Below are 26,417 nucleotides of genomic sequence, written 5' to 3'. Positions count from 1 at the left end.
GAATGCTAATGTAAAGCCATGCCGAAGGAAAGAATTCAGTCAAAAACAATAAAAAGATGAAATAAGTGACACAATCTACTTTTTTGATCTGTGCTAAAGTATTTTTAAATCAAAGAAATGATCAATTAGAGACAGAGAAAGCATATTTGTGCATGGCACTGCCAGTGAATTGGCTTTTTAAAAGGAAAAGTCAAAAGTTATCTTAAAAACAGATCACAAAAGTTACAGACATCAGTTTTTTAAACACAAGTTCCTTCGGTAAATCCAAGTTTGCAGATAATTACAAATATTCAATTTTTATCTCTTATACTAACATTTTAAAAATGTACAGATATTATATACATAATATAAATTAAATTTTCTTGAAGTCTTACAGAGAAATATTACCATTAGGTAGAGCTTTAGCCACACTTTATAAATACATTTTCTAAGATTCTATAGAAGGTTTTGCACCTTATTCTGCATCTTTAGTCTGCCTGGTAACAAATACACCAATGTATTTAAAAGCTTTGCAACGTTTGAGGATTTTTAAACATATACAGTTTATACAGAAATTGAGGCTTCTTGCCAAATGACAACATAATACTTCCAGTTGCCCAGTTTAGTTCCACAAGATACTGGAGAATTTGGAAATAATTGTTTACTTTCCATGTATACTTTTAAAAGGTGGCAGATGGGATCACAGTTGGTAAAAGTGCCCCCTTTTCACACCTTATATTTTGTGGGAGAAAAAAGGTCCAATGTGCATGAGTAAACCGGCCACAATGGGTGGAAAATTAACGTGGTGGTTTGACTACCACTTTGGCTCGAGTGTTACTTTTCAAGAAAATGCCTCACTTTTACATTATTTTACTGATGGTGAGTAAACCTAGAGAATTTGTAAGGAATATGCAGGAATTACAATATTCAGTTCTTTAGAAAATCCAACACCTACTTCATTAATTATTCTGGAAAGTGGTACTTAAAGAAAAAGGACAGTAAATAAGAAATGTGTTCTATTAGAGGCAACAATTATGGTTTTTTTTGTTTGCTCCATGTTCAGGACCTCCAGAGGGGAGGGGTCTGCCAAAGTACAAATTTAACATAGCTAATTTGAGGGGGAAATCTCCAAATTAGTGTTTGCGCCAATGCAGAAAATCACAAGAGAAATAAGCAGATGTTGCTACAAAACTTTCTTTTGCGTTAAAATATGAAGAATAGAGAAACTTCTATTGAATAAAGTGTCATCGAGTAAAACTAGAGCACCAGGGAAAGTAGCATGGATTTTTCTGCAGGGACCAAGTAGGAAAAAACCAAACACAATTTTGCAGAATTATGTGGAAGCAGCGTGCCCGCAGCTATCATTTTACCACACGGTTCCAATCGTTTTATGAATTTAGCGTTATGAAGAAACGGTTCCCTGGATACTAAACTTTGTAACGGATAGCCATATTCAGGTTCTGAAGCTTCGGAGCAGCACTGTAAGCATTTAAGAGAAGCTAGATAGCAGATGCTCCTGTTTGCATCCATCTGTGCATTAAGATATTTAGATATTCAATATTGCAAGCCATGGCCAAGTGCACAAAACGTTTGCCTTTTAGGCATCAGATGTCTTGCAGACCATTATCAGTTAAAAATGGACAAGTTCTTTACTTATTTTCCGAAACAGACTAGAATGTCTTATGATTGAACCATTAGTGGAGAAGTGTCTTATGTAAGCTGAGTGCTTGATTTATAATAACACAATTATTTTGAAAAGAATGGGGCTCATCTCGCTAAAAGCTTCCTGGTCCAATATTTAACTGCCAAGCTTGCAAGAGTGAAGAATGCCAAGATCATCTGGGCATGGTTCAAAAAGTTCCTTCAATCACATTTCTGGGTTTATCTAGTGAAGTGCAATTGTAGGAGATTGCAGAATATAATTGTCCCTTCCCACGGTCTCCTTTTTACCTGATGCCACTTTAATGGCTATAATAGCCACTGAATAATCGTTAGGCAATGCTTAAAAAAATTAAAGTCGAAGAAAAATGTTTTGTAGTAGGATTTTGGACATATTTAGAACCCAAAGGAAGATTTTTGCAAGAAATGCCATATCTTACCTATTGTTTTGTGCATAAACATGCTGACAGGGTCTTCTGCATTAGTTTCCATGATAATTCTCCTGAAAGGCTTCCCTTGGAGTTCAGATATTAATAAATATATATATATATATAGTGCCTAACATTGTCCTTGTAATTGGCTTGGAAACAACAGCCTGACACTCCATTTCCTGCAAATGTTTTCTCTCTCTCAATGCTGGGGAAACATTGGCTGCACAATGACACACAACTGAGCCAACATCCCTATTGTGTCCTGGCACAGTCCCAAGTGTGATCATAAGGATGCTACAACTATCTTGGCAAGGAATCTGAGTGTCAATGTAGCCAGTACACCATTTTCTTCCCCAGTAAATCAGAGTAGGCCCATGACAGTCAGTGGCCTAAATTAATTCGTAGCAGTTTACAGTGAAATTATAATTTGGCATGAAGCAAACAAAGAGGTTTATGGTTCCACAACTTCACATTCTTAGTGATAAGAATACGGAAAAATTATAACAGGCACCCGATGGGTTAAAGATGGAGCAGGGTATCCACAAAGTATGGTAAACAAAAGGCAAAATGGCAGCCACAATAGTGCGATTGAAGTTTGGCCTGCTTTCTTAGGTATGTACCGTCATATTGTCTTTTATTTACCATATTTTACACATCTTCCTGAAACTTTCAGGGACTAACTTGCTTCATATGCAAAGTGGCATTTTCTAGCCTCAGTACAAATTGCAAATGATGCTCTTTCCACCTCCAGTAACATCTGTTCAAGCTGTGTCACATTTTTTAAAATTTTAACCTAAAGCAACTTCTTTCAAAAATGAGAAACTGAAGATTAAAGCTAGCTCTATCACAGGGGTTTCCACTTTGGCAACTGTAAGACTTGTGGACTGCAATTCCCAGAATTCCTCAGCCAGTCATGCTCAGCCTTCCATTCTGGCTGAGGAGTTCTGGGAGTTGAAGTCCACAAGTCTTAAAGTTGCCAAGTTTACAGACCCCTGCTCTACCACCATGGACAATCAGAAAATGGGTGGCAATCTTGGCTTTTCTTCATTTCATAACACAAAAATCCTTGAGAAACATAATTCACAAAAGTAAAGCTTACATCCTGCTTAACCAGTGCATTTGCCTTAATGGCAAGTGAGAGAAAATATTTTAACATGACATCAAACAGTTCAATCCCTTCTTGTGTTTCAAGTTCAACTGCAAGATCTCCCCCCCACCTGCAAAATCCCTTATACAAACCAAGAAGCATCTAACCCAAGTATTTCTTTTTTTATCCTGAACAATTTAGCACTGATTAATTGGCATGTACTGGTTCTTTCACCATTATTTGGTCCATATTTGAAGAGCTACATTTTTGTTTCTTTTTTTTCCCCCTTTAGCTTTGGGAAAATTGGGCTGAAAAAAATATATTGTGTCTTCAAACTCGGCTCAGGAATTCCAGGTTGAGGGAAGCCGGGATGTGGATAGAGTCCATGGTCAGAGAGGAAGGATTGAATGGAAACAAAACAGGGAACATGAATTTGAAGTCTAACAGCAGCTGTGGAGGGTCGTTTCGCTCTTGCAATTGTGCCTAGAAGGAACCAGAAGAAAATTATTAGCAAACAACAACAACAACAACAACAGCTGGTTGTTTTAAGCCACAACCTTGCCCTCACAGCTGAGTCTTGAGTTTCTCTAGAATAGGACTTATGGGGTTGAGTTTTAGGAAAGTGAGATCTAAAGAAGTCACACTGTTCTCCAAAGTACCTGAAGGCAGAACAAGAAGCTATAAATGGAAACTAATCAAGGAGAGAAGCATCCTAGAACTAAGGAGAAATTTATTGACAGCTAGAACAATTAATCAGGGGAACAACTTGCTTCCAGAAGTTGCAAATGCTCCAACACTGCAAGTTTTAAGAAGAGGTTGGATAACCATTTGTTTGAAATGGTATAGGGTCTCCTGCCTAAGCAGGGGGTGGGACTAGAAGACTTCCAACTCATTTTAATTCTAATTATTCTATTCTAGACATCAACTGATACTGGGTTTTTTAAGCAAGGCTTGTAGTGGCAACTAGCTTAACAGCACTGTACTATAGGATTGTTTGTTTGTCTGGAAACTAGCAGTCACTCCTGGTAGTACCTAGCTCAGAGGTTCCAACCTTGGCAACTTTTAACACCTGTAGACTTCAATTCAAAGAATCCCCAGAATTTTGGGGATTGAAGTTCACAAGTCTTAAAGTTGGACACCCCTGACGTAGCTGTAGTATCTTCCCACAAGAACAGCAATGAAAGATCATAGCTAGAACTGGTCACGGCTCCACCTGGCGTACTGTGTAAATCAGAGGAAATAATCTGGCGATTTGTTCAGTGTTTTTAAATAGCAGCAGCTGTTGGGCTTTCTTTCTGTTTTTAGGTTAACCTTGGATATGGTGAAGGGGAACAATTCGGCTGACGCTTCTCAATGTTTTATCCTGGAGTACCAGGGTAAGATTATAGTAACTAACTGTAGGGGGACAGAACGGGCAGCTGTGATTTCACATAGTTGTGTATACAATAATAATTAACGTTATGAAATAGCGCCTGCCATCCCAGGTCCTTGGGTAGGACATAATAGGTGGGCAAAAATGCCAAATTCAGCATAGACATCTAAATGATTGTAAGACCGACCGTAATATTTTCAACTTTGTAGTTGCTCAATTCTCAGTGACTGAATGGTGCACGCCCAAGCGGAATTTAATCCTATGCCCTACCAATCTGGCAATCTTTACTTATTCTTCATGCACTTATTTTTTTCTCAGCCTGGAGTTCTCTCCCTGCAGTATTTGAGTCCCATCTCACTCCATTTTATTAGCCTTAACAGAATGTCACGAATGAGGAAATTCTACCAAGAGGTAATTCCTGAGAAAATTCTATTCCTGAAGGGTCTGAGATAGTGACAAAGGAAGGATGTGGTTTGCTGGGCACATGCTCCACAGGAGTTTGCAACGCCCAGCAATGACCACAATCAATTGGATACCACAGGATGGTTGGAGGAAAAAAAAAAGGAAGGCCAAAGAAAACCCTGCCACCAAACATCTGGGGACGATCTGAAAAACATCAGTACGCTTGGAGCCCAATGTGCTTGGCATAGGACCGTGATGGCGAACCTCTGGCATGCAGAGCCATATTCTCTAGCACGCCGGCTGTCAGCTCTGGCGCACACTGATTTTTGGCCTTCTGGAGGGGCGGGAGAGGCTGTTTTCACCCTCCAAAGGCTTCAGGAAACCCTCCAGAGGCTGGGGAGGGTGAAAAACAGGCCCAACAGGCCAACTGGAAATTCATCCCCGAACTTGCCTATCAGAAATTCATTCCCAAACTTCTGGTTGGCTTGTTGGGGCCGTTTTTCACCTTTCCCAGACTCCGGAGGCTTTTCTGAAGCCTGGGGAGCGTGAAAACAGCCTCCCCTGTTGTCCCCTTGGATGCCCTCCGGAAGCTGAAAACCATTTCCAAACTTCCGGTTGGCCGTTGGGGTTGTTTTTCGCCCTCCCTAGCCCCTGGAGGCATTTCTGAACATTCTGAGCACACAATTTTGGCATGCCATAAGAAAAAGGTTCACCATCACTGGCATAGGATGTGATAGAACGGGGACAAGTTAACCTGTAGCTCAGGTGCAGTCCTCATGTGAACAAAACTGCAACTCCATTTCTTAGCACCTCTAAAATGAGTCTCAGGTATCAAATCAGAAGAAAAGTCATCTCCAAACAGACTAGAAATAGAAAACACTGGACTCCCTGGGTCAACGAGCTGGCTTAAAGGTAGCTTATCTACAGGTCGTCCTCAATTTACGAACCACGTAGAGCTGAAATTGTATGTTGCTTAAGTGAGAAATTTGATGTGAGTTTTGCCTCGTTTTACGAATTTTCTTGCCCCAGTTAAGTGAATCGCTGCAGTTGTTAAATTAGTAACACGGTTGTTAAGTGAATCTGATTTCCCCATTGATAGTATATGTTAAGAATATAATTCTAATGGTTGGGTTGGAAATATATAAATCATGTAACAATGTTGTATCTGTTTCTTTAAATCATACTGTAAAATTTGATTGGGTGCTGTTTTTCTCAATCGGCCATAAGAGGGAGCCAGAATGCCTGTTAGCTCTCTCTGTTCATTAGATGCTGGGCTGAACTGATCTGAGTGCCGTGAGCTATTGTAAGTTTTGCAACTGCTAGCAAACTTTGAGTACCGGACTGTTTGTATGATTATGGACTATATTATTTGGATTATCCCTTAACTGAAAGACATTGATGACTGACTGCCTTATCTGTGTATGACTTGGACTGTTTGATGGACTCTGATACCTCTATTTCCACGAAAGTAAAAGCCTGTTTTAAACTGCAGTGTCTCTGTATGCTGGTTTGTGTGTTCTCCAACACAACTCTCACAACATTTCACTGAACGTACTCGCTCTCCCAACGGGGAGCTTACCTAACAGTATAGTCTTTATTGTCATTGTACAAAATAAATACAATGAAATTGCTTGTTAGAAAATCAAAAACAAAAAGGCAATCCTATGAGCCCGGGACACTGCAACTCTCATAACTGTGAGTCAGTTTCCAAGTGTCTCAATTTTGATCATGCGACCAGGGTGATGCTACAATGGTCGTAAGTGTGAAAATGGTCATGTAAGTTACTTTTTTCAGTGCCGTTATACCGTAACTTCAAATGGTCACTAAGCAAACTGTTGTAAGTTGAGGACTCCCCTTATTCCTACTTATGAAAAGACACATAGATGAGAGGCTAATGGGAGGATATTTGTTTGCTTTTCAATGGTACAGGCTACACACAGCTCAGGATTTAACTATCGGATTCCTGATGATCTCTAAGCAGGGTTGATTTCTTACAGACATTTCACCACCAGGCTAGACAATACCCCTGCGGAGGAGAATTAGGCTTGCTGATTGTTTAAATACAGTCCTTGACTTACGGCCGGTCACTTAGATGTTCAGAGTTATGATGGACTTCCCTAAGGGTACTTATGATCCAGTTCTGAAGTTTCAGTAGCCAGACCTCCAAAGATGCATTATAACAACTAGACACAACTATTTAATTGTCTGGCAGATGTAAAATTTCCTATATTTAGTAGAAAACTTACCTGAATGTTTCGTATGAAGGTTACTGTCACTCGCTCTTCAAATTCATTCACAGGAGTGTAAAGATTTAGTATTTTTACAATCTGAGGAGCAAAGATCAAATGAGGGTTATTATAGAGGAGATGCAACACACTCTACAACATCACCATTTTGTAAACAGGCACCCCTCAACAGAACAAGCGTAGGAAATGGGTGGAACTAGAAGACAATACAGGCTCTTCATCTGCAAGCAGACCTTCAAGAGAACGGGTGCGCCTGAAAGTGTGCCCCATTTATCCACGATTGTACATATTGTGCAAAATTGACCACAACGTGTGTTCTCTGGTTCACTAGAAGATTTGCACTAAGCAACGTCTAGAGCAGTGGTGTCAAACTCGATTTCATTGAGGGCCCCATCAGGGTTATGTTTGACCTTAGGGGCCAGGGTGGGTGTGGCCCAGTGGTGGGTTGCAGGCAGTACACTCCGGTACAGGCATACCGGATCCTTCCCGGAGCACTGGGTACCATTCCGGTACGGTGCTCCGGAGGGCCCACCCGGCTGCCCGTGCTCCTTACCTGTGCTTTAAGCTTTTGGCGCTTCCACGCACCAGCATGGTGCGTATGGTCCTACGCGAGCAGCTGGAGCATCACGGAGGCTTGCAGAAGTGTCATATGACGCTACAATGCATGCATGTGTGCATGTGGGTGACTCCGGAATCCAGAACCCACCACTGGTGTGGCCAGCTTGACATCACTCATGTTGGAGGCGCCTGTGGTGGCCCAAGCACTCTGCCAGTGAAAATGGGCTCCCAAGCTCCATTTTTGGCTGCGACGGCTTCCCTCAATCTTCTGCCAGCAAAAGTGGAGCCACAGGCAGCACTCCTGAGTTCTATTGTTGCTGTCAGAGACACTGCAGGCTGTTTCCAGAGTGGCTCCATGGGCCAGATCCAGCCCCCGGGCCTTGAGTTTGACACCCCTGGTCTAGAGGCAATCATCTCTGACGTAGACATCCATTTATGAATCTGCTGCCGTACACCATAGAAGTTTTGTACATACTTATGCAGATTGTGTGTATATGTTTACTTCTGTCATGTTATTAAATGCCAAACAATAATCCATTAACATTTTCAAGTACTTCCCCTGGTCACTTAAAAGGACCTTCATCAGCCACATGCTGGACGTGGACAATGTTTTGGGGAATTATTTGCAAAATATCAGCTCTACATCGTTGTAATTTGACCCAAAGCAAGGATGCCTAAGTTCAAATCCTTACTTTGGCTTGAAGCTCTTTGGTGATCTTCTACATCGGGAGTGTCAAACTAGTGGCCCACGGTCCGGATGCTTCACAGGCAGGCCACGCCCACCCCAGCTCCGCAAAGGGGAAAAAAATGTCGCAATACGTCACGTGACAACAAGGTGACGTGGCGAATTTGACACCCGTGTTCTATACTGAATGAACAGGGTTTGAAGAAGAAAGGGCTAAAGAAGAGAACTTTTTTTTCAGGTTCAAGCTTTTATCAGCCGCTCTGGATTCGTAAATAACGTTTACCTGCTGGGTAGTGAGGGATGTACACAAGGAACAGATGGCTTCAGCATCTTCAGGTGTTTTCTTTTTCAGCTGCAGGAGCTGTGCTGCCTGGATCAATGGTTCCAGGGTCTTGGCAGCCCCACTCGGATGCAAGTTCTTCCCTCTCAACCATTCCTCCAGCTGGCTGATGTTAAACCTGGAACCAACGGAATGAAGAGACAAGTTAGGAGAAGAATTGGCAAGATGGTTCTGAATCCTGCGGAGAGGATGGAGTGTTTTCAACCAGCCTGTCTGTGCCTGGATCGGTTAGTAAAGGTTGTCTCTCCAAGCTCCTTGAGAGCAGCCAATGGGAAGAATTAATGAGACTGGTGGAATTTTTTTCGTGCATGTTTAGCATCTCCTTTTGCTTGGGTCAACTGAATGTAAATCCATTGGCTCCAACAGGAATTGACTGATTGGCTTGTCGCCTGAGCTTGATGTCATGGGTTGAAAGAGTGTGACTGATCCATAGTCACCCAGCTGCCTTTTTATGCCTAGGTCAAAATTAAAACTTATTTGATGATTGGCCCAAAATTACCCAGTCAGGTTTTGTGCCTAAGGTGGGACTAGAACAGTGGTGGGACTTGAATAACTTAACAACCAGTTCTCTGGCTGGATAGGTGTGGCTGGTTGGTCATGTGATTGGGTGGGTGATACTCACCTCAAAGGCACAGGTAGGATTCAGCTGGTTGGGGCTAATCCCACCACTGAAAAACGGCTGGAAAATAAGATGAAAAATGGGCGGGGGCGGGGCCAGCCAGTGGTGGGATTTGCCAGTCCACCAAACTATGCAAAATCTTAACTACTGGTTCACCTGAATCACTGCGAACTGGCAACAGCACACCTCTTGACTAGTACTCACTGTCTCTTGGTGATTGGCCCAAAGGTATCCAGCCAGCTTTCATGCCTAAGGCAGGACTAGGACTCACAAGTCCTAGTTTCTAGCTTGATGCCTTAACCACTAAACCAAACTGGCTCGTTTGATGAGAAAATACTCTGATATAAAGCAGCTCCCTGTGTTTCCATCAACCTATGAATGCAGCACCCAGGCAAGTGTTGTAAGTATGAATAAATTATTGCAGAGCAAACTTTAGAGACCATTTCCTGTAATATGTCACATTGCAGCCTGCTTTCAATTCAAATGTTGTGGTGCAGTGGTTAGAATGCAGAATTGCAGGCTAACTTTGCTGACTGACAGCTGCCTGCAATTTGGCAGTTCAAATCTCACCAGGCTCAGAGTTGATTCAGCCTCCCATCCTTCCAAGGTCGGCAAAATGAGGACCTAGGTTGTTGGGGGCAATATGCTGACTCTGTAAACCGCTTAGTGAGGACTGTAAAGCACTGTGAGCAGTATATAAATCTAAGTGCTATTGCTATTGCTAAGCCAACCACACCCCTGGGAAGAGCATCTGTAATAATGGAGGACCAGATTTAAAACAGATTGATTCTATCATTTCTTCTCCCTTGTTTTGGGACACAGTCCTTTAGTTTGCAATGGCTGAATAGCCAAAGGTTCTGAAGCATGAAGAGGGAATAGCACTGTTTCATGGATGTCCAGTATCACTTTCATCCATCGAGTAGTGGCCAAAATTGTGGAAACCTTTTGTTGGGGGAAAAGTGTATTTTTGAGGTTTGATGGCTAATACAACACTACCTTTTTTGAGAGAAGTGCCATATATAAATATAAATAATATAAATATAAATAATATAAATATAAATAATATAAATATAAATATAAATATAAATATAAATATAAATATAAATATAAATATAAATATAAATATAAATATAAATATAAATATAAATATAAATATAAATATAAATATAAATATAAATATAAATATAAATATAAATATAAATATAAATATAAATATAAATATAAATATAAATATAAATATAAATATAAATATAAATATAAATAATATAAATAATATATAAATATAAATATAAATATAAATATAAATATAAATATAAATAATATAAATATAAATATAAATATGGAAAGATAATTTAATTAAGAATGTAATGCAACAAAGTTTGTTCAATTATCTGTATTCTATGAAAAGTTTTACATCAGAAGCGACCCAGCAATAAAACCCAGTTAATAGAAGCAATCATTCAATCTTGGTTTCACATTATAACAACTGCAGAACTAAAAGACTCCATGGGAGTCTTTGTCAAGCCGTAATTCATGCTAAAGGTTACCCAATTAAGTATTAATTGACATGGTGATAATTTTTGTATATCTCATTTTTCTACATGGTTCACTTTTCTTCTTTATAACTTCTATTCTAGTAGCAAATCCTTCATAAAAGGTATTGCATTACATTCTTGATTCAAATTTTCTTTCCATTGTTATCTAATTTTATGGTACTAGTAAAAAAAAAAAAAAAGTGGTGTTATTAGCCATCAAACCTGAAAAACAACTCCCCCCACAAAAAAAAAGGTTTACCACAATTTTGACCACTACTGGATAGCTTTCCCAACTTTGGCAACTTTTAAGCTCTGTGGACCTCAACTCCCAAAATTCCCCAGCAAGCATGGCTGGCTGGAGAATTCTGGGAGTTGAAGTCCACACGTCTTAAAGTTGCCAAGGTTGAGACACAGATCTACAGGAAGTAGGACTTCCTCCTCCAACAAAACTCTCGGTGTTGAATGCCTCACCCACCTACCTCTTTTAGCCTGAACCCTACCTCATCTGCATTCCGGTGCTCCAAGAACACATGTCCTTCCTCAGCAGGAGGTTGTTCAAGGCCACAGCATTGATCATGTAGAAGAGCTGCTTAATGGCCTGTTGGATGATCTCTGGGTCGAGGCCCTGGTCGTACATGATGCTCAAAAACGTGTTCAGTTGCCGGATGATTGCTTCCAAGCTGTAGGTGTTTTCGCTGTCCCCTCTGCTGGAGCTTCGTTTGCGGTAGCCCATCGGCTTGACTCCTGACAGGCCCTGGATGCTTTCGTTTTCCAATACCGCAGTCACTGAGAGGTAAAGAAAGAAAGACTCAAAACGGTGAGCAACATAAGCCGTGCAAATTCTAATTTTCTGCTAATTGTTCACAATCGGTGGCTCTTGCCTTCCTGTTCTGACCTAGGCTTCCCAAGAGCATGAAGCAAACTCCTTGTCCCGACAAAAAACCCTTTTATTAATGTACCGTGAATTCTGTTCATTCACATCCAGCCAAGTTTTTCAAGGGAGGATTTTCAGTCACAGACCTTATCTGGCTTGGAGAGCTGCCAGGCTGATATCTGCAAAACTTGGCAAGGAGTCTTGGTGAAATTAAGTGAACTAATTGTCTCCTGCAAACTCCACTCCCTTTTCGCTCCTCTTTTATTTCCTCTGGGAGGAGCCATTCATCATCCATCTGTGGCCTTACTCTGAAGTCGACCACTGTTCTTTAGCTGTTCTCTTCGTCTGTCAACTCTGTGCATGCGCATATTGGGAACAGGCTCCAGCTGTTTGTCTGCCTCACTGATGTCTGACTCTGAAGGGAGCTGATAACTGGCATTTGGCTCTGGCCCCCTCTCTGCCTCCAACACAGAGCCCTCATCAGAGCCTTCCCCAGACTCCAGGACTGGCCCATGTTCCTCCCCAACATCCTCACTGTCTGAATCTGCTGCCAGCTCTGCTGGTGGGCCACAACACTTCCCTCCCCCACCCCATGCTCTCCTCCCCATGCTGGCTGAGGAATTCTGGGATTTGAAATCCTCACGTTGCCAAGGTTGGACAGCCCAGTTGTAGATAATCATTACTACTCAATTATACTACTCAGTTGAGTTAAATATGTCTTTTCACCTATCATGGGCTGCAAGACGTCTTCGGCAATTTTGATGAGTTGCTGGTAGATCTGGATGGAGAGATCACTCAGGACCTGACGGTACTCGGTGAGGTCAAAGTTCTTCAGGCAATGTTCATTTTGCTTTGGGGTATTTTGGGTCATAAAACCCTGCAAAGGTAGAAGAATAGAAAATAGCCATGTAACGGCAGGTTGGATGACAATTATGAAGAGAAAAACACCAAGTATTGTAAGGTGGGTAGATAAAGCAAAAGTGTGTGGAGCAAATTCTGAGAACTGGAGCTTTTGGGGTAGGTTTTAGAAAAAACCCACACATCCAAGGTTCACTTCCAAGATGGCTGAAGGGCAGTGGTGGGTTTGTACTGGTTTTACTACCTTTACTGTGGTGCGCGTGCGACACTTTTGTGCATGTGCAGAAGCATCCAGACAGGTGAGCGGAGCCTCACGCTGCCGCCACTACTGGTTTGGCCGAACCAAGAGTAACCCACCTCTGCCTGCAGGGTACAATATAATTCTTATGATGCCTAAAGCAGGGATGTCAAACTCGATTTCATTGAGGGCCGCATCAGGGTTGTCTTTGATCTCAGGGACCTGGGGGTTTGTGGCCGGGGGGGGGGGGCATGGGCAGCTCGATGTCCTTTTTCGGCTGTGATGGCCTCCTGCAGCCCTCTGCCCGCAAAAAATGGAGCTCGGGAGAGCTACATGCGCTCCTCCCGAGCTCTGTTTTCACTGGCAGAAGCACTGCAGGCTGGTCCTTCGCTGTTTCCGGGATCGGATCTGCAGGATGGATCTGGCCCATGGGCCTTGCATTTGACATCCCTGGCCTAAAGAATTGTTTCGGACTTCCATATATTCCTGTTACTTGTATAGGCAGATTCCCAAAGGTAGGTCTAGAGCTTCTGTCCAAGTGACAAAGAGACCTTAGTGAACATTTGCAAAGTTAAGAATGAAGTTTGGGGTTTTATTAATATTCACCCCTACAAAGTGTGGGAAAGCGATCAGGAGGCTGGAAAGGAAAACTGGGATTCATCACCTCTCCTTGCCTCAGACTGTTTGATGTTAGTTCATGGAATCAGATAAAAAGTGGGATCAGGCATTTTGTCTCCCACCATCAATGCCATGCTGTGATTGCTCACTCAGAAGTGAGTTCAATGAGGTTTATGTTCAGAAAACTGCAAAGTTCGTAGAACCAAACTAGTGCTTGTTCTTTTAATTAGTTACACATGTTCAGCCCAATAGTCAGATCTATAATTCACTAACATCAGCAGATACTCAAATTGGAATAGGAGCTATAATTTCAAGGCAAAATTTATAAGAGGCAAAAACATATGCTAATAGCAAATTAATTTCCTCTTGGTCAACTCTTCCATCCTGAAGAGACAGCAATAGCACTTAGACTTATATACCTCTTCACAGTGCTTTTACAACCCTCTCTAAGCGGTTTACAGAGTCAGCCTCTTGCCCCCAACAATCTGGGCCCCCATTTCACCCACCTCAGAAGGAGGGAAGGCTGAGTCAACCTTAAAGCCTCTCAGAATCTAATTCCAGGATGTGGGCAGAGCTAGCCTGCAATATTGTCTCCTAACCACTGGGTCATCAGAGCTCATAGACCTGGTATGGAATGATATCATATGGTATACATATAGTCCTCGACTTACAACAGTTCTTTTAGTGACCAAAGTTACAATGGCAATGAAAAAAAGTGATTCATGACCATTTATCACAGTTACGACCTTTGCAGCATCCCCATGATCATGTGATCAAAATTCAAAGGCTTGGCAACTGGTTCATATGTATGACCTTTGCGGGGCCCTGGGATCATTTGATCCCCTTTTGTGACTTTCTGACAAGCAAAGTCAATGGGGAAGCCGGATTCACTTAACAACCAGGTTGCTGACTTATCAACTGCAGTGATTCACTTAACAACTGCGGCAAGAAAGGTCTTAAAAATGGGGCAAAACTCATTTAACAAATGTCTCACTTAACAACAAAAAATTGGGGCTCCATTGCAAAGGAGAAGTAAGGGAAGAATGAAAGGGAAGGAGAGGAGGAAGGAAGAAAGTAGAGAAGGGAGAGAGGGTGAAAAGAAAGAGGTAAGAAAAGGAGGATGGAAAGGAGGAGGAGAGAGGGTAGGAAGGGGAAGAGGAAGAGCAGGAGTAGGAGAAAGTTACAGGAAGAAGGAAGGGAAAGGAGAGGAGGAAGGAAGAAAGTAGAGAAGGGAGAGAGGGAGAAAAGAAAGGGAAAATAAGATGGTGTTACAACAGGAGGAAGGGATGGTAAATAAAGCAACCCAAACAGTATATTATAACCTATTAAATGAAATAATAAATGTATAAGAATGATAAATGTTAAAACACCTGTAACCAAATGACATGCTGTATGTGATGATGGCTTTTTTTTGTCTGTGTGTGTGTGTGTTGTTGTTTTTTTATGTATGTATGTGTGGTTTATGTAATAAAAATAAAAAAAATTAAACAAAAAAAAATTGGGGCTCCATTGTGGTCGTAAGTCAAGGACTGTACTCCGACAACAATCTTTACCCGAAACGCCTAAATGGCAGAGAAGTCCTTAGCAAAACTTCTACTGATCTCAATGTAAATATATTCACTTGTGGTCTGGAAATCTCAAGACATAAAGGTAGTCCTTGACTTACAACCACAATTAGGACTGGAATTTCTGTCATTAAATGGTGTGGTTGATAAACCAGTTACACCTAATTTTTCTACCATAGTCGTTAAGTGAATCGCACAGCTGTTCAATGACTCCAGCTTCCCCCACTGACTTTGTTTATTGGAGCCCGGCCTGGGAGGTGACAAAGTAATCAAGTGAACCTGGGAAGATGCAATCACTGTAAATTATGCTAATTGCCAAGTGTCCAAATTGCAATCGCATGGCCCCAGAGCCACTGCAAGAGTTGTAAGTGTAAGGACTGGTCATCATTTAATACTGTAAGCTGCCCAGAGTCGCTTTGAAATGCGTGGCAAATCAGTGGGATAAATAAACAAATCCCATTTTTCAGTATTGTGGTGACTTCAACACACGGTTAAAGGAATGGTCATAAGTTAAGGACCGCCTGTACTTCATGACCATCCATTAGGAAGAATCAAAGAGAGATTTTTTAAAAAAAAATAGCAACAAGGATCTCATCCCCGGTACCCCCATTCTCTCACCGTATCTCCGCTGTATTGCTTCAGACAATGTAGGAGGCGACAGGTGTTGGACAGCCACAATGATGTCATCTCAAAGTCCTCGTTATGTTTCTAGGGAGAAGCCAAATAAATACCATGAATCTTTTCCTTTGGCCTGTTATGCCATGAAAAGGATGAGCAATTAGAAACACATTGTCCTGCTCTTAGAGCAGTGTTTCTCAACCTTGGCAACTTGAAGATGTCCGGACTTCAACTCCCAGAATTCCCCAGCCAGCGAATGCTGGCTGGGAAATTCTGGGAGTTGAAGTCCGGACATCTTCAAGTTGCCAAGGTTGAGAAATACTGTCTTAGAGCCTCTCAAGAAGGTGGCATACAAAGAGTTGCCATTAGATAAATTAATAAGTAGGAATCCTTTCACTTAGGACCATGATGGCAAACCTTTTGTCAGGCCTGCAATTATATTCCCCTTCAGAATTTTGGCCTGCCACACTTTCTCTTATTTCATTAAGCTGTTTCTTTAGTATAGTTGATGGGAGGGGGGAATAGAAAAGGAGTAGGATTGTGGAATGTATTGTTTTTCATTCTTTACTAGAAGCTCAAGGTCATCTTTTGTCTCCATACTTTCACACCTGACCGGAAGAAGCTGGGTGTGGAGGCCAGCGTGGAAGAAGAAGATTGGACCATGTGATGGATTGTGGGTGTGGGGACAAGACCATGAACTTTTAACTGGGTGGAATTGTGATGTCATTTCCAGTATTGGAATCCATAGCATGATGCCAACATGTCTGTCTTATTAAATTGGAACCTTAAGGATAGTTTTCCCTTGGTCTCTGATTTAATTCTGCATGATATTTGGAACACTGACACCTTTGGCCAGAGATGGCATGCAGAGCCCTCTCTGATGGCACGTGAGCCATCGCCCCACGTCAGCTCTGCTGTGCATGTGCGCATGCCTCCCACCGGCCAGTTGGTATTCAGCTCTCTTCGGGTTTCTTCTTGCTTTTGAATGGCTAGGTTGGCAGGAGCTGAGGGAAGGATGGAAGCTCACCCCATTGCATGGAGCTCGGGTCCCGAACCTGGACTGTCAAGATTTCCAATCTTAACCACGGAGTCCAAAAATAGGATCTGCGGGGAACATGCGAGGGGAGGGGCAGTGTGTGCATGTGTGGGGGTGGGGCGCGTGTGCGGGGGCATGCGCACATTGCATTTTGGGGGCTTGGGCATGAATGTGCATGTGCAATGGCGGGCGCGCGTGCTTTGGGAACTCAGTCCGGAAAAGGTTAGCCGTCACTGACTTAGGAGGTCCTTTTCACTTGAAATATCAACCTATTATTTCCAAGGCTTGTGTGGGAAAAGGAGTTCTGGATTTCCAGGGGTCTGCCTGGCAGAAAAGTTAGATTAGAGAGTCTAAAGGAAGGACCTAAAGGAGAGAGGAACAGATGTAGTAAGCGTCGAGAAAGGTCCCTAGAGATGCTTCTCATTTGCTTCCTTTAACAGAATAATAGAGTTGGAAGGGACCTTGGAGGTCTTCTAGTCCAACCCACTGCTCAAGCAGGAGACTCTACACCATTTCAGACAAATGGCTGTCCAATCTCTTCTTAAATATTTCCAGGGATGGAGCACCCACAGCTTCTGGAGGCAAGCCGTTCCACTTGATTGATTGTTCTGTCAGGAAATTTCTCCTTAATTCTAGGTTCCTTCTCTCCCTGATTAGTTTCCATCCATTGCTTCTTGTCCTGCCTTCAGGTGCTTTGGAGAATAGGTTGACCCCCCTCTCTTCTTTTTAGCAGCCCTTTAGATGCTGGAACACTGCTATCGTGTCACCCCCTCTTGTGCATTATTTTTCTCCCCCCCCTTTTTAATATGTTAATGCTTGCTCATTTTCTTACTGTCTTGCTCTCCCTGCCTTTCTAGCTTTATTTGAAAAAAATGTCCTGATTTAGAATTTAGAATAACAGAGTTGGAAGGGACTTTGGAGATCTTCTAGTCCAACCCCCTGCTTAGGCAGGAAACCCTGTACCACTTCAGACAAATGATTGTGTTACCTAGTTGTGTAATGAAAGCTTGCTGACACAGATTGGGGGTGGGTGGGAGAAACAGGGGCAAAGTTCAGCCACAATGGGGTATTGCCGAAATGGTGTTCCTAATAAATGACTGGATTTCTTTTGAAACTTGGCTCGGGGCTCATGAATTAATTAGGGCACCTTTCGGAAACCTGACAGACCGTCAGATCTGACCTCATTTAAATTATGGCTGAACTTTGCCTGTTTCTTCCCTCCCCTCAGTCTTTGTCATAAATCACATTCACCAACGAGGTGCGCGCCTCACAAGCCTGCTGTAGTAATCTGAGATCCGACTCTAGCCGAAGGTATGCGTGGAATGCGTCCCCCCCCTTCCTCATTATGGCAACTTGATAACAAGACATGCAAATGCTTTATGAGTTGACACTTACAATATTAAATCTCCAATTTGATCATAACAAAACTTTCTACCTTTCCAATTGGAATCTTTCTCAGGCAGTCTTTGGCTAAGTCTCAGCCTATATGTGGAAGTAGATTGTGCAGTCTAGAGATTCTGAAGACTGCAGTGGAGGCAAATATAAAAACCAAGCCATCTTGGATACCCCATAAAATCTCAGTTTACAAATAAACTCTACTTTCTATGCTACCCTTTATCCCCTACGTAAAATATGTTTGTTCCCTAGATATCTCGAATCTCAAAGTTATGTATCATCCAATAAACATACCAAAGTCTACCTGTGAAAAAGGAAAGGTTTTTTTTTTACCTTTAATACTTTTTTAACACCATTAATAGTGGAGGTGAGTAACGAGTGCACTTTTTGATCATCATTAATGTAATCGGCGTGTCTGATGCACATAAAAAGGATGTAGGCAGGTAAGCAGGGAACCGTGGCAGATACTGTTTGGGGCTTCAGATCTGTGAGCAGAAATGAAAGACTTTGAACCACAGGATTCCTTAGCAACTTAAATAAAAATTCTGTACGGAGGGGTCCTGGACACTTACCTAAATCAAAATTAGTCACCAAATTATTTTTATTAACTGACCTCACTCCTCTAGCATAAAATATATTTAAATGTCTGTCCTATTTTTAACAATCCCATTATGTATTTTGCAGTAGAACCATGCCATGCCAAGAAAGACAACGGAAATGAATAATACTTGACGATAAATTGTTCAACGTATAAATCAAGTTTTTCAGGCTTTTAAAATGACATTATGCTTCTTCTCAATGTTATAAAGACGTTCCCCTTTTACAAGAATAACAATGGTGGAATCCATTACTCGGGGAAGTGCTGGGTTTCCTTCACTGGACACATTTAAGAGAAAACAGGCAGCCCCTTTTAAACATGGATTCCCCAATGAATAGAAAGGAGATTACTGTATTTTTTGGAATATAAGATGCACTGGAGTATAAGATGCACCAAGATTTTGAAGAGGCAAATAAAATAAAAAGGTTTTGCACTCTGCAGACCTTCCAAAAACAGTCCTTTTTCACGAAAACTGACCTGTTTTTTAATCAAAAAAGGAGCATGCATATCCTTTAGGAGTCTTGTAGAGTGCTCCTGGGGGCTGGGGGGGGGGAATGAGCAAAAAACAGTCCATTTTTTGCTTATTTTTGCCCTCCCCAGTTCCCAGGAGCACTCTGGAAGCCTCCTAAAGGCTATGCATGGTCATTTTGGTGAAGGGGTGGGGTTTCGGGAGGCCAAAAATGCTATATTCAGTGTATTAAGACGCACCCAAATTTTCACTCTCATTTTTGAGGGAAAAAGGTGCGTCTTATACTCCGAAAAATGCGGTGCTTGATTACTTACAGTAGGTAAATCATCATCTTTTAACAACCCCATAATCCCTTGTGGGTTGGAGTCAGAGCAACTGAATAGAGCTGAGTGTTTACTGGCTGGATGCCCTTCCTGTTGCCAATGCGGAGTTATATTCAGCAGATATATTCTCATTGTGCCCAGAGAGAGAAATATCTGCCTCGACCTAGGATCGAACTCACAGCCTCCTGATTGTGAGGCGAGTCTACAATCCTATGACTCTGATGAATAGATTTGTTCTTACTTCGGTAGCAAACTATTTACAAACCCCATTTATGACTATAATATTAAGGGCTAGACTTGAGAAGCTAAACAAAGTCGTTTTACCTGTAATGAGATTTTTTATGAGAGAAGATTCATCCTCTTCGCAATATTCTAACATCCCCTGGAAGTCTTTTTCCTTCCTTTGGACGGCGACGTGCCGGCTGATTTCGTGTTTCCGCTTTTCAGACTGTGTAACTGCTTGATCCGCTGTGAAAGACAAACCAAGAACAAAGTCAGCCCCTTTGAAGCAGCTGCACTCTTCACAGGTCCCTCTGAGGTCTGGTCGACTCAGTAGTGATGTCCCGGAGCTCATCGGAGCTCCAAAAATGATAATTGAGATAATACAGATATAAAATGAAAGTTCTGATTCTGGTTATAAAAAGCCAGGAGGAGGTTATGGAACTGTGTGGTTCCTTCTCACCTTCTTCAGAGTAAATTATACGGTAGAAACCAGCATTAACCTTGAAATAGATTCATAGCCACCCACCTGTACTCTAATTGCTATGATTAATATTGAGGTCTCATAACATGAAAACTAATTCTAAAACATCAAGTTGTATTTTACTCCTAAAAGTAAAGGTTCTCCTCGCACATATATGCTAGTCGTTCCCGACTCTAGAGGGCGGTGGTCATCTCTGTTTCAAAGCCGAAGAGCCAGCGCTGTCTGAAGACGTCTCCGTGGTCATGTGGCTGGCATGACTAAACGCCTAAGGCACACGGAACACTGTTACCTCCCACCAAAGGTAGTTCCTATTTTTCTACTTGTATTTTTACCTGCTTTCAAACTGTTGGCAGAAGCTGGGACAAGTAACGGGAGCTCACTCCGTTACGCGGCACTAGGGATTCGAACTGCCAAACTGCTGATCTTTCTGATCAACAAGCTCAGTGTCTTAGTGACTGAGCCACCACATCCTAGCAGCTGTTCTTTCTAAAATATATATATGCATGTATGTATACAAAGACACATACATACATATACACGTTGTACCAAAAGTCAAGATCCATAAACAATTCATTACATAAATCGTGTTAAATGCTAATTTTGTTTGTCATTTTCTTTTAAACACTTCCTTAATCATTTGACATAGGCATTTTGAGCATTTCTGCATACAGTAATTTTTCTATTTAAAAAATTAATTAGTAAAATATTGTAATTGACCTATGGGTTTTATTTTTTGGTATGCTGTATATTTATGCAATGCAGAGTCATAGAAAAGTAATGGGATTTTTAAAAGATTTTGAGGGTTTTTTAAATTTTCTTTTTTGCATTTTCATTCCCTTAACTTTTAGCTTGTATTATTATCTTTTGGTATATAATTCACTTAATAATAGTTCAAATGAAATGTTTTACTTTAGTTTTTGTTGATAATTGCATTATTTTTGTACTTGTATTCGTTGAAAGATTTGATGAAAATTATATTTCAGTGGTTTACGTATTCCTGCGGTATTCTAGCCATAGCTATTGCCTCATTTGCTATAGCTAACCTCACTTTCAGGACTCAGTAAAATTCTCCGGATTTTAGCTCTAGAGTAAGGGTCTCCAAACTTGGCAAATTTAAGACCTGTGGACTTCAACTCCCAGAATTCCTCAACCATCCTGGAGTTGAAGTCCACAAGTCTTGAAGTTGCCATGTTTGGAGTCCCCTGTTTTAGAGAAAACATATATCATTATAAGTATTAGACCAATCTGACATATAAAAAATAAATAACCTTCAACTAAGAAGATGAAGATGGTACTCAAATTGTGGCTTTATAACCTTGTTAAGATAATGGATAATTTCTGCTGCCTCGCCTTCACTAAAGGAACAAATGCTGCAGTTGTGAAACACATTAAAAAATGGATATGAAGACACAATTCAAGTAACTTTGTGCCAGTCAGTTTCATGCCCATAAATTATAATGACAAGAACCATCTGTGCCAGTTGCCTTGATGTAGAGTCTTCAATTCCTTCGGCTGAATTTCATTTAATTATCAGAGTTTTGGATTCAAGCTGTGGTAGCTAATCACTCAGGCAAACCATCACAATCAAAAGAATATATTTCTAATATTCTGCTTCCCCTTTCCATGACTTCAAATAGATAGCTTTCTCTAAAAATCCACCTTTAATGCAATGAGATCCAGCAGATGGAGACATTCTCCTCCGATACTGCAAATAGCAAGACCAAAGGAAGATTTGACAATAACAGGGGATAAAAAAACTTTTTAAAGTTTTCTAGTCTAGCCCTTTCAATAAGCAGAAAAGCAACTATCCAATCAATGCAGTGGGCTACGTAGAAGGACAAGGTAGCTCTTGGAAATGCGAAAAAATATTTTAAGACAGACAATTGCCTCCCACTCAGAGGTGGGTTCCTACCAGTTCGCACCTATTCGGTAGAACCGGTTCGTCAAATCTACCGAACCGGTTAGAAGAGGTTCCACCAGTGGACCCGGAAAGCAGGCCACACCTACAGAAGAGGTTCCAAAATTTTTTGAAACCCACCACTGGTCCTTGGATATGATTATTCTACACTATCATGCTCATATTTATAAAACTCAGTGCCTCTGTGAAAGGTAAGGATGACTACTGCGTTTGTGATGCAATCAGAACATTGCGTGTGTTGTTGTTTTAACGCAAACCAAAGATGCCTTTTAAAAAACAAGTTTACATCATATTCTTATGCATGCCAGTGCTGTGTGTGAGGTAATTTAAGGTGGTTCTGACAAGTGTCGTCGGCATCTTCATATCCGGTCACATGGGTGGCAAGCCACTCCCATCCGGTCACATGGGTGGCAAGCCACTCCCACAAAGGAGGCCACACCCACAGAGTAAGTTCGAACAATTTTTGAAACCCACCACTGCTCCCACTTCTTAAAAAGCAGCTGAACCATCCTAGGATTATATTGGAGCTAAACAAGGAAGCTGCTAGACCTCAGGAAAGAAGTTGCAAACAAGTGCTAAGCTGCATCTCACAGCTCTGTAAAGGATGTGGAGGAAACAACCAGGACTTGTCTATGGAGATTCTCAGCCATCCAGTTTCAAGAGACAACTGCTTTTTGTTTTTCACGAAAGACATTTTGCTTCTCATCCAAGAAGCTTCTTCAGCTCAGAGCTGAGAGCTGAAGAAGCTTCTTTGATGAGAAGCAAAACGTCTTCAAAGAAAAATAAACCAGAAAGTCCAATTGCCTCTTGAAAAAGCATCTTTGGGACAACCAGGAATTGTGATGCTTCCTAATACAGGTAGTCCTTGATTTACAGAACTTTATTGAGTGACCGTTTGAAAAAAGTGACTTATGACTATTTTTTACACTTATGACCATGGCACCATCCTCATGGTCACATGATCAGACTTCAGATGCTTGGCAACTGACTCATTGATGAGGGTTGCAGCATCCCACTGGGTCATGTGATCATCTTTGGCCACCTTCTGACAAGCAAAGTCAATGGGGAAGCCAGATTCACTTAACAACCATGTTACTATGAGCCATGAGCCGTGGTGGCGCAGTGGTTAGAGTGCAGTACTGCAGGCCACTTCTGCTGCCTGCCGGCTGCCTGCAATTTGGCAGTTTGAATCTCATCAGGCTCAAGGTTGACTCAGCCTTCCATCCTTCTGAGGTGGGTAAAATGAGGAACCCAATTGTTGGGGGCAAGAGGCTGACTCTGTAAACTGCTTAGAGAGGGCTGTATAATGAAGCAGTATATAAATCTAAGGGCCATTGCTATTGCCTTTCCTTCCTTCCTTCCTTCCTTCCTTCCTTCCTTCCTTCCTTCCTTCCTTCCTTCCTTCCTGCCTGCCTGCCTGCCTGCCTGCCTGCCTGCTTCCTTTCTTCCTTCCTCCCTCCCTCCCTCCCTTTCCCAGTGGTTAGAATGCAGTATTGCAGGCAAATTCACTGCTCACTGCCAGCAGTTCGATTCTGACCAACTCAAGGTTGATTCAGCCTTCCATCCTTCCAAGGACCCAGATTGCTGGAGGCAATAGCTGACTCTGTAAACCGCTAGGAGAGGGCTCTAAAGCACTGTGAAGCGGTATATATGTCTAAGGGCTATTTGCTACTAACATAACTACTGCAGTGATTCAACTGTGGCAAGAAAAATTGTAAAATGGGGCAAAATTCACTTAACAATTGTTTCACTTAGCAACAAATTTGGGGCTCAATTGCGGTCCTAAGTCAACGACTACCTGCACTTAGCTGTACAGCCCTTCCTTTGAAAAGTAGCTGCACTTAGTCATCCCTCAAACCTTATTCAGATCTCAGAGCAAGTCTACCAAATTTGATCTGAATCCTTTGCTTCTCTTGGTTTAAAGGCAAGCCAGGTTTTTGGCCATCTAAACTATTTTGTCAGTAGGGAACAGACTATTACTTTCAGTGGCAGAAGGGGAAGTGAAAGTTACCCTCATAATCTTGTACTTTCTTCATATAAATCCTGAGCTGTTTCTTCAGCTTCTTCTCATTCTTTTCCAATTTCTCCAGCATCTCTTTCAGGTCCTGAAAAACAGGAAGACATTCCAGATGTAAACCAAAAGTACATATATAGACTGGGTGAATAGCAGGCTTAATAGCAGTGCCCGTGAGAGGGATCTTGGAGTCTTAATGGACAGTCAATTAAATATGAGCCAGCAGTGTGTGGCATCAGCCAAAATAGCCAATACAATCCTAAATTGCATTAGCAGAGGAATACAATTAAGATCAAGTGAGGTACTAATACCACTCTATAAAGCCTTAATAAGACCATACTAGAGTACTGCATCCAGTTTTGGTCACCACACTATAAAAAAGATGTTAAGACTCTAAAAAAAGTGCAGAGGAGAGCAACCAGGATGACTAGGGGACTGGAAACTAAAACATATGAAGAACGGTTGCAGGAACTGGGCACGGCTAGTTTAGTGAAGAGAATGACCAGGGGAGACATGATAGCAGCATTCCAATATTTGAAGGGCTGCCACAAAGAGGAGGGGGTAAAACTATTTTCCAAAGCACCTGAAGGCCAGACAAGGAACAATGGATGGAAACTGACCAAGGAGAGATTCAACCTAGAAACAAGGAGGAACCTTCTGACAGTGAGAACAATCAACCAATGGAACAGAAGTTGCCTTCAGAGGTTGTGGGGGCTTCATCACTTGAGACTTTCAAGAAGAGACTGGACTGCCATTTGACAGAAATGGACTAGATGACCTATAAATATGACAATGAACCTATGGCACGTGTGCCACAGGTGACACAGGGAGCTATTTCTGAGGGCACGCGAGGCGTTGCCCTGTCAGCTCCAACACGCAGTTGCACGCTGCCCAGCTGATTTTCAGCCTTGATTTTTGGCCATTTTTCACTCTCCCTGATGCCTCTGAAGGGCAAAATATGCCAAACGGGCAACCCGCAAGTCCATTCCTGAACTTCCGGTTTGCGTGTTGGGCCGTTTTTCGCCCTCCCCAGGCTCGAAGAAAGCCTCTGGAGCCTGGGGAGGGTGAAAAACGGACCTACCGGGCCCTCCAGAAGTCGGACAACGGGTCGTTTATGGCCTCGGGGGGGGGGGGGGGAGGCTGTTTTCGCCCTCCCCAGGCTCCATGAAAGCCGGGCTGTGGGGGTGTCACATGTGCATGGGCACAACATTGGGGGGGCATTAAAGTATGGGGGTGAGCATACTTTTGGCACCCGAGGTGAAAAAGGCTCGCCATCACTGACTTATAAGGTCCCTTCCAACTCGGTTAATCAGTTAAATCTGTTAAGTCAGATCAAATTCAGCCGCTGCTCAAATGGAGCATTTTGCCCCGACCAGTTAAAAACGACAAGAAGCGAAAGGAAAAAAACAGACTTCCTTTGTAGATGCGTTCATATATTTGTTTAACAAACGTACAGAGCTGCCCAGGGGAAATTAGGGGAGGAACCAGATAAAACCAAGGTACACAAATCCAATCAAAATTGAAATTGGATGGAGGCCCCTAAAAAGAACATTGTCAACAAATAATCAAATCTAGACTCACACTAGACCTCCATCAATGCCTGGGGGGGAATTGTTTATGGGGTTCATGCTGTCTGCATTTGGGGTGGGGGAGGCTGTCCCATAAGAAAGATGCCATGCCAAAGAAGGCACACTTCTAGGGCCCACAAGGTGCACTCTTTTACAGTTGGGGTCCCCAATCTCCAGTCTGTGGACTGGCACCAGTCTGCAGCATGCCAGAAACTGGGCTGCTCAAACAAAGGCCAATCGGTGCGATGCAGGCAGCATGCAGAATCATGTGTGTCCCCCCCCCCCCCCCGGTCCACGGAAAAGCCTTTCTCCACAGAACTGGTCCCTGGTACCCAAAAGGTTTGTGGGGGGGGGGGAGGCGCTGCTTTACAGAGAGGACCTAGAGCAACCTTTTTGTCCTCGTGTGCTGAAAGGGTGCGCAAGCCCACACCATAATGCAATGCGTGTGTTACACCACCACCCCCGTTGAACAGCGCACATGCGCACATCTGACAAGCCTGGGTTGTGAACCGGTAGTAAAACCGGCAGCAATGTACCCCTGGCGGGCACACACAACTTCATTTGAGTGGGACTGAGAGCGCCAGCACCTGCCACTCGCATGTGAGAGGCGATGATTGCATGCACAAACTCACCTGCCACTCATGCGGCCCAATTCTGAATAAGCCTCAGCCCGATAGTGGGCTGTGGCCCAAGGGTTGGGGAACCCCTG

The 26,417-nt window shown here is 42.4% G+C and overlaps 1 protein-coding gene across 2 annotated transcripts in view; it reads right to left on the bottom strand.

Annotated features, from left to right (window-relative positions):
- Positions 1 to 3,125: 3,125 nt before the first annotated feature.
- Positions 3,126 to 26,417, bottom strand: part of LOC116505911 (unconventional myosin-Vb-like) — a 228,911-nt gene continuing 205,619 nt past the window's right edge. For both annotated transcript variants that reach the window (XM_032213404.1, XM_032213405.1), the window contains 9 exons: positions 24,138 to 24,231; positions 19,830 to 19,973; positions 18,449 to 18,600; positions 15,685 to 15,774; positions 12,514 to 12,664; positions 11,414 to 11,699; positions 8,703 to 8,877; positions 7,177 to 7,257; positions 3,126 to 3,639 (listed from right to left, as the gene is read on the bottom strand). In XM_032213404.1, coding sequence (XP_032069295.1) covers positions 3,487 to 3,639; positions 7,177 to 7,257; positions 8,703 to 8,877; positions 11,414 to 11,699; positions 12,514 to 12,664; positions 15,685 to 15,774; positions 18,449 to 18,600; positions 19,830 to 19,973; positions 24,138 to 24,231 — 1,326 coding nt within the window. In that variant the 3' untranslated portion in view covers positions 3,126 to 3,486. The remainder of the gene's footprint in view (positions 3,640 to 7,176; positions 7,258 to 8,702; positions 8,878 to 11,413; positions 11,700 to 12,513; positions 12,665 to 15,684; positions 15,775 to 18,448; positions 18,601 to 19,829; positions 19,974 to 24,137; positions 24,232 to 26,417) is intronic.

This window comes from Thamnophis elegans, chromosome 3, assembly GCF_009769535.1.
Source record: "Thamnophis elegans isolate rThaEle1 chromosome 3, rThaEle1.pri, whole genome shotgun sequence".
NCBI lineage: Eukaryota > Metazoa > Chordata > Lepidosauria > Squamata > Colubridae > Thamnophis > Thamnophis elegans.
Note: the sequence above shows the minus strand (reverse complement) of the source record. Positions and strands in the feature narration are given on the sequence as shown.